At 34.7% G+C, this 9,144-nt stretch overlaps 1 protein-coding gene across 1 annotated transcript; it reads left to right on the forward strand.

Moving 5' to 3' along the window:
• On the forward strand, nucleotides 2,330–4,719 carry LOC109225763 (dof zinc finger protein DOF3.1-like). Its single transcript, XM_019390536.1, has one exon. It carries the CDS (start codon nucleotides 3,479–3,481, stop codon nucleotides 4,337–4,339), a length of 861 nt encoding a protein of 286 aa, XP_019246081.1. The 5' UTR covers nucleotides 2,330–3,478; the 3' UTR covers nucleotides 4,340–4,719.

The following is a 9,144-nucleotide window of genomic DNA, read 5'->3' on the forward strand; positions in this document are numbered from 1 at the left end:
ATGGAACCGATGTAAAATGATTGTTGACGATGTTGTTAATATAATGTAGCGCTCAATATTATTAATATTGACGAGGAATCTTGATCTCAAATCTGTCATGGAATTTGGACAGATAAATGATTGGCCAAATAAAAAATTGCAATGAAATTGACTTCACCTGAAAAATGTGAAGTTGGACGGATAGTCCCCACACCTGAAGTGAAATGAAAAATCAAGTCGATAGACATAAAGACGACTTGTGGCAAAAATTTTCGTAAATATCTGGTAATTTGGAGACATGTTCTCCTGTGGGGGGGTCTGACAATACATTTGATATGCATATAATGAAAATCCTTGAATGATTTAAATTGTTCTGAAGCATATTAAGGTTCCCAAGAAATTTATTAAATAAATCTTCGGGCGAGATCCTTATGTAGATTAGAGCGATCATCGCGTACATGATTATTTTTGTGTCTAGTGCAATTGGTGCACTAATATATCTTGCTAGAACCATGAGTATAACTATATGCTAGCAAGATATAGTTTTATTTCAATGTGGAGATATTGGAATACAATTAGTATTAATATTTCAAAAGGAATACTTGATTTAGATTTAATTTATTCTAACAATATCGCCAAGATTTTGTTGGTTATGCAAATGCATGCATTTCTGAAGTTCGTTCTTCAAACATTCTATTTTGCATGTGAGAGTACTGCCATATTACATATTACAAGGCAGTTAAATTGTTGATACTATTTAAGTCATGCCAGATAAGCAAACTGATAAAGCAAGGGGCTAACACACCAGACGTGTGACTTGACTTTGAATAGAAGATTCAATAATACTGAAGATAATGTTGTTTGCTTATATCAATTGAAAGAATGACTATCGAAGGAGACAAAATAAAGCACATTCACCAAAGTTCTTCAACAAATTTGTTCAAGTGATAATTTGACAAACTTCTTCACAAGACATTGCGGATCTCAATATTAGAGAAGTTGTTATACAAGCTTGGAATTCGTCATCTCCGAAGAATAAAGTGATGTTTTCATCAGGGGGAGGCAAATACACGCTGTACTCTTTTTTCCTTAGCTAAGATTTTATCCCACTGGGTTTTTCTGGCAAGGTTTTTAATGAGGCAGCAAATAACGCGTATTACAAGATATGTGTACTCATTTTCCTTCACTAAGATTTTTTCCCATAGGATTTTTTCTTAGTAAGGTTTTAACGAGACACATTATCTATAGACATCCAAGGGGGAGTGTTATGAAATATTATTTTGCAGTGGATGTCTATAACTCCTAAAGAAGTTACTCCCACTACTCTTCCCCATTATGTAGATAACTCTCACTACTTCTCACCATTATAGTTGTAACTCCCACACCTCCATAACCTCCCCATGATCTTCCTCTATGACCTGAAATGTTTAATGTCATGTTTATGGCATTCTTTTGTATGCCTCTATGTAATCCTATAAATAGAGGGTTTTGGCATCACATTGTATACAATTGAATACATGGAAGAAATAGATTCTCTTCTCTCTTTCTCTCTACATTGTTGTCTATTTTTTTGTTTTATATTATTACTTTGAGCTAAGTTTTGTAACAGTTCTTTCATTCTACCATATTATCTACGTATTTGTAAAAAAATTTCTTTCATAGTCATAAATAAATAAAATGATAAAATCTTTGATGACAAATTAATCTACACTAATTGTGTTAAAATCCTTTAAATTATCAGCAGGGATATCACTTTAATATTATTACATTTATACTAGTAAGAACATAAACTGTTGCATGGAACATTTATATGATTATCAAAGCAGAACGGTCGACTAAAAATATATACTTAGTACTTAGAAAGAAACTCTTTACAGATGAGCAAATATTTTCAGTTTTCCGTAAGTTAATATATCCAAAAAAAATTATGTGACATGCTATACTTTTTTTGTGTGGCGCAGAGGCGGAGCCAGAATTTGAAATTTATGGGTTTAGTATTCTAATATAAATTTTTTAAGTTACTGAGTTCTAAATTAATAATTTATAGATAATTCAATAGTTTTCCTGAGCCGAGAGTCTATTGGAAACAGCCTCTCTACCTTCACAAAGGTTGGCGTAAGTTCTACATATACATTACCCTTTACAATTCAATAATATTAGGTATATTATTGCAGTATACATAATTTAATAATTTTTTAAAATAAATACAAATTTTAGTTAAAAAATTACTAGGTTCGGCGGAGCATATTGGAGGGGGAGTTGCCAATTTCGGTGGCTATAGTCTTATGAACCATGGACGTGGGTATACCAGTCTTTTTCAATAAGCATGAAGATGTCAGAGTTATTCTGTTTGAGAGAGACAATGGAACAAAAAAATAAAAGTAGAGAGAGAAAGAATCAAAGTTGAGTAATAAGCTGATTAGTCTGACACATATAACTCAACCCATTTGACAACCGCAACCCTCCACCTCCTGCCGGCAGCTCTCCGCCGCCGCCGCCGTCTTCTCATCAAACCCCTTGCTCCTTCAATATTCCCTAGTGGTCCACAAAATATACAACACCTATGATCTGCTATTACTAGCTAGACCCCTAGCTACTACTTTCAAAATGTTATGACTAGTCCATTAATTCTTTCTCTCTCTTGAGTTTACTTTTGATGATAACAGTACAGTACGTAGAAGTCTATTGAGAAGCAAATTTTTTTGTCCTTATTGCAAATTTCCTGTCTGCTCAGAGTTTGTTGAACTGAAAATTATGGCTTCTTTTTCTTTATTTGTTGAGACGAGATTGAACAGAGAAACAGAACATTAAACCTTACCTCCTTGGTCCCATCTCAGTATTCTTCTCACTTTAACTGAACATTCATATGTAGACACGCACGCGACTCTCTTCCACCCCCCCCCCCCGACAACAAACCCCAAATTCTTTTGTCTAACTTCTCTAAGCTAAAGTAAAGACCTATAAAACTTATTTGCCAGACTTTGTCCTCGTGCAACGTCCGTACACAAAAGTCCATCTCTAATTCTATATTTTTCATTCTAGTCTTCTCTCAACTTTTTCTCTCGGTTAATCTCAAGAGAGCAAGAAGAAGCCAGGTGGTGGTTATTTAATTCTTTGCCTCATTTACAAGTGGTGTAATCTACCAAGATTGTGTTTGATTTTGTGGGATTTGTATTTGTATTTGTATAGAGATGTTTCATTTCTTCAATTTAAGTTCCTTATAATAGATGAGATGATCCCAAATGAAGCATAACCTACTAGTTGACTAGAAGTTTGAGATTTAATTTCAAACATATCTCTAGGGTTGAAACAGTTGAGAGTTTTTGACTTGCATGCAGTTATTAAATCTCCCAACCCAAAAAATCTGATTTTTTAATCTGTAGTGCGATTGCAGTTGAAGAAGTTATTTCAGAAGAGTAGTATAAAATCCCTAGAAAGTTTCTTTTTCATCACTACAGAAAAAGTTTGTGATATAAAAGAAGAAGAAAAAGTGAAAGTGATGGAGCAAGGAAGATCGGGAGGAGAGAGTGATCGGAATCAGCAACGAAGAATGAAGATGCCGGAAAACCTCTCACCGGCGGCACAACCGCCGCAGCCACCACCGCAGAAATGCCCTCGTTGTGATTCAAACAACACTAAATTTTGCTATTACAACAACTACAGTTTGACTCAGCCACGGTATTTCTGCAAGACGTGTAGGAGGTATTGGACTCAAGGTGGAACCCTAAGGAATGTCCCTGTCGGCGGTGGTCGCCGGAAAGGCAAATGCACGACGAGAGGCGGCGGCGGTTCGTCTTCTTCATCAGCTGGTGAAAGTTCATCAAGATCTTCTCAAGGCGCTCAGCTTCCACCGGTAGTACCCTTACATAATATGACAACCAATTTGTCAGCAGCAGCTGCTTTTTTCTCAGGTAACAGTATTTCAAGATCTCAGCCTCTGAATTCTTTGTATTCTAGCGGTGGATTTCTGTCTTCTTTAGCTGCCATGCAATCACAAGGTGTCAACCAACCCAGTAATAGCCAATTTGGTGGTACTAGTAATACAGTACTGTTGCAAGGTTTCCATAATCTTCCTAAGGAACCACAACAAACTGGATTTTACCAAATGGTTAATAGAGAAAAGTCCAATGAATCATCCTTTTACCTATCTGATCAGACCCTGCAATTTCAACATACAAGGCCTCTGGGTTCTTGGACACAGAGGTTCATCAACAACAACACCAATAACAATATGGCTTCTTGGAACAGCTCCGCTGGCAGCAGCAGCGGCAGCGGAGGAGCTACCAATAGCACCACCGCTGGTTCATCTCTCAGCCCTAATCAGTGGCCTGATATGCCGGGGTTCGGCCCATCTCCATGAGATTTTAGGGTTTCTTTACATACTGAATTATTAGTGTTTCCCATCACATTTTCTTGATTGAATATAGGGCTTTTGGGGGGTAGGGGTATCTGAGTTTTGATCAATCTTCATCCCAAGGAAATGAATGGATGGGAAGAAGTTTTTTAACGGTAAGGTATTTAATTTTCTACGTTTTTATTTCTTGTAAAACGCAGAAAATATAATGTATGTGGAGACATGAACAAAAAAGGGGTTGGCTAGCTAGCTAAAACTGTTGTATGGTATTTACCTTCTTATAGAGAATTTGTGGATTGGGTTAGGTTTATATTGTTTTGAAACTTTTGATCAAAAGTTAATTGTGTTTTGTATGTTTGCCTATCTTTTTCTCTTCTTTTTTGTTGCTTTAATTCAGCTTTATTAATGGGCTACACTATCAGTTAGTTAAAAAAGCAAAAAGAAACTTGCTTGTTCGCTTTGCTTATTTGTTATTTAGAGTTATAGAGTGTGAAAAAGTCTACAAAAGATCAGATAACTACCATGTGTAAAGAGAGAATTTTATGCATGGAGAGATTGAGTGGTGAGCTCATCTCTTGGCAAAAAGTGATAGACAATATGTTTCCTTTGTTCTTCTTCTTCTTCTTTTGTTGTGGATGTGCCCTCCTAATTCTAAACCTTCAATTTTATTATTCCTTTACCCAAATCTCTATATCGAGACATGCGCAGCTTGTTCTCTCTAGACATAAAATGGACTTTTGGGAAGTGGAAGTAGAATTAGAATTTACATTTAAGTGACATTTTCATGTGCTTGAGCTAAAGGTCTATCGGAAACAGCCTCTATATCCCCTACCTATCCCCTTGAGGTAGGGGTAAGGTCTGCGTATACTCTACACTCTCCAAACCCCATATGTGGTATTTTACTGGATTGTTGTTGTTTGACTTTTGGAAAGTGCATGGAAGTAGACATCACTTAATTAGTTGAGATATTACATTAATTTGTGGTTTCAATGTGGCAATTGGCAAGTATTAATTCCTAAGATCTTTAGCTGCGGCTATATTCTGCATGAATTTGGCATAATGGCATACCCTAGTTGATTAGTTAGGAGTAATTAGTATAGTTAACGAATAGTACTGGTTTGACTGAATATTAAATTTGTACTCTTTTCATAATGGCATGATGAATTGAAAGCAACACGCACACATTCCCTTTTGAAATAATCAAATGGATTTGGTAGATATGGGGGGAAGAGGGTGGGCATACCTGAACCAAAATTAAAGTTGGACACGTCTGATATGCACCTTTATTTAAATTTTTATGTTGTCCTAAGTATAAATTAAGTTTAATTAATAAAGGTTGTTTCCTGGTACATGAATAAACAAACATAAAGTAAAGTTCTTTTTCCCTGTGGAGGGGTTACGGTTTTCGAGCAAAGCATATCTTTTGTCTGCCATGGGTTTAGATCTTCCTCAGAGAATATTGGCAGGTTGGAAATGAAATCTCTTGGGTCTTAGACTTCCCAATGGGATGATCAATCTGTCTGTTGGGAAAATAACCTTCATTTTCTTAATTCTTTTAGTTTTACGATAATTCTCTGACTGACCACTACGGTTTCCTCGTTCGAGGATGATTATACTTTGTCATTAGTTACTAATTTACTACTTCCTCTATTCTAAGTAAACTGTTTCAATTAGTTTGAATCACAATAAAATTATATATTTTTATGTGAATTTGGCTATGGATGATTTTTTGTATATTTTTAAAATAAAAATTATATTGTTGCAAAACTATGTGAAATGTAGGAGTCAACATAGCCTAAGATTCAAAACAAAATTAAGAAATATTATAGAAAATCATAATTCAAGAAAAACTTATTAACTCCTCAAATAGTTATACCTTAACAGAAAATGGGAAGGATGGAATAATTTTTTATGTTATAAATTAGAGGGGTTTTTATAGAAATACTCTACTATTCCCGGCTAGAAAGTAGGATGGTATTACAGTATTGCACTATTTGTTCAATTTGGTTTTAACAAAAGAGTTCATCATATTGATATATGTAGGAAAACAAATTTGAAGAATATGATGTCTCCAAATAAAGTCGATGGGACGTTTAGAATTGAAAGACTATTCTTGTTTAGGTTTATAAAGAACAATTAGTTCTGTATTGTTTCTGGAAACAAAATGTTCGATGTGGCATATTAATGTTGAAAAGTCAACAACATCGATTGCTACGAGTTCTAATGCAATTATAAATAAGATGTTTAAAAAGTTTAAAAATGTTATTTCTCTGTTCCATTTTATCTTGTTGGTGAAAATATAATTACAGTTGAAAAATAAAATGAAGAAAATAAAATATTTTAAGGTTGAGACGCGGATATCTCGCTCTCTTTAAGGAGATTCAAGCCTACTGCAGCAAAGTCTTCACTGGTCCAGCAATAATCTTCTTGACTTGTCTCCCCCAGGATACAACAGCTCGATCACGTCGTATGACTCGAACAACTCTGGATAAGTTGTTGAGTCCAAAGCTCCACCAAAATAAACACCTTCCTTCAACAAAAGTAAAAATCTCTTCTTTTTTTTGTCACAACTTTAACCTCACTTTATTGGAACACTCTCAATTATTTTTCACATACCACATTATGAAAGAAAGACTCCTATTTATAGGTGTAGAAATTCTTCCTTGAATTAAATTGGAAGAAAGTTGGGTAGTAAGTTATGAAATCATGGAGAACATGGGAGAAGAGTTACAAAAGAGTTATGGCCATTTTTTACATCATGGAGTAGTGAGAGTTATGGGAGTTATGGGAGTTTTGGCCATTTTCTACATTATGGTGTAGTGGGAGTTATGACATATTTTATTCTAATATTAAAATGCTAAAATACTAATATTCCCCCACTCATTTTAATATTAAAATATATAAGAGAGTTTACCAGTTGAAGGGAGACTATTATGCATAAGGAAGGTGTGCTCTGCATTGAACCTCCGCTTAGCAAAACAGCGATCTTTACTCCAGAGTCAGTAGTGGTCTCAGACTTGAACTATGACAGCTTTAGGGACATAAATTATCACTGCTTACACAGAATAATCAAGGTGTTGACATGAGTTTTATTAGCCAGCACATTACGGCCTTGTGTTATCCCGGTTTTCATGAGTGTTTTTGAGAACAAGCCCAATTCTCATAGGAAGCGGCCTACTTCCACACTCACATAGGTGAAATCTGTCAAGGGTGTACTAACTCTAACACCCCACTCATACGAGCTACAGATTTTCATTAAAAGTTAATAAAACTCAACCTCGCAAACCATTACAGGATGCACTCACACCATAGGAATGGAACAATAAAAAATAGTGCATTTCAAACCAAGCCATCATATGATTCGTTCTTCCCATTGAACCTGGTTATAGGATCTCTAGTACGCAGGTTGGGTTTCCTCATATATGACTTATGAGCTTGTGGACTTCAATCTCATCCCCTTTGATGTGCTCCAGACCCTTTCTCTTGCTAAGGCCTTAGTCAGTGGATCTGCAAGATTATCACAAGATTTAACATAATTTACATTAATGGTACCACTTGTCAAATATGATCTCATAGTACTATGTTTTCTCCTTATAGGTCTGGATTTACCGTTGTAATAACGGTTTTGTAGTCTACCAATTGCAGCAGTGCTAGCACAATGAATCAAAATAGGAGGAATTGGTTTTTAAAAATAAGGAATTTGAAATAATAAATCTCTCAACCAATTCGCTTCCTCACTAGCTGAAGCTAAAGCAACTAGCTCAGCCTCCATGGTAGAGTTAGCAATTATTGTTTACTTTTTCGATTTTCAACAAATAGCACCACCTCCCATAGTAAAAATATAACCTGTAGTAGAACAGGAATCACTAGATAAAGTGTTCCAATCTGCATCAGAAAAGCCTTCGAGTGCAGCAGGATATTGTTTATAAAATAAGTCATAGGTTGTGAGCATGTGATTTTTGCCCTACTCAAAATACTCCTATAAAATCAAAGAAATAGATTTTTTTTTTCCAATTATTTGCCATTTTATAAGATTTTTTTGTAGGATTTTATTAATTGTTTGCATTTTTGTGCACGTTTAATTTTTATAAAAATCATGAAAATGCCCTAAAAATTTCAAAAACACCATGCATTGCACTTAGATCTTTATTTTCATATTTTTAGGATTAATTAGTTAATTAATTGCTTTATTAAAATAAAAATCACAAAAATTTGTTCATTTTTACATTTTTAGCTTTTAATTTTTAATTTTCTCTTTTTTAATTTAGGATCAATTAATTTTTATAAATATATAATTTGATAATTAGTTTAATTTTACAATTTAGATTAATTTAGGAATTTGATTTAGGATTTTAATTATTAAAAAAAAAGAAAAAACAAAGAAAAAAAGGAAATAAGAAAAGAAATTGAAGAAAGAAAGGGATTTAATTGGGAGATTGGGCCAATTTTGATCCCAAACCCGTCCAAAATCCAGCCCACTCCCTTTCAATACCCGGTCCAGTCCCTACCCTTCAAAAACGACCCCGTTTTATGCCACGATCCATCCCAACCGTTGATCTCTGAGGATCCAACTAAAGTTTTTACAATTGAAGTGATATTATTCGAAATGTGATTATTTTTATTTATTTAGAGTCGCCACTTGGGATATTTATTATTGTGTCCCAAGTCATCGGTTTATTTTAAAATCCCAAATCAAGCAAAATCGACTTTATTTAAATGTCTGCGAAACCAAAAATTCTAGATAAGGAGTTCTGTTAACCTGGGAGAAGGTGTTAGGCATTCTCGGGTTCCGTGGTTCGAGCACAGTCGCT

The sequence above is a fragment of the Nicotiana attenuata genome, chromosome 5 (genome assembly GCF_001879085.1).
Source record: "Nicotiana attenuata strain UT chromosome 5, NIATTr2, whole genome shotgun sequence".
Lineage (NCBI taxonomy): Eukaryota > Viridiplantae > Streptophyta > Magnoliopsida > Solanales > Solanaceae > Nicotiana > Nicotiana attenuata.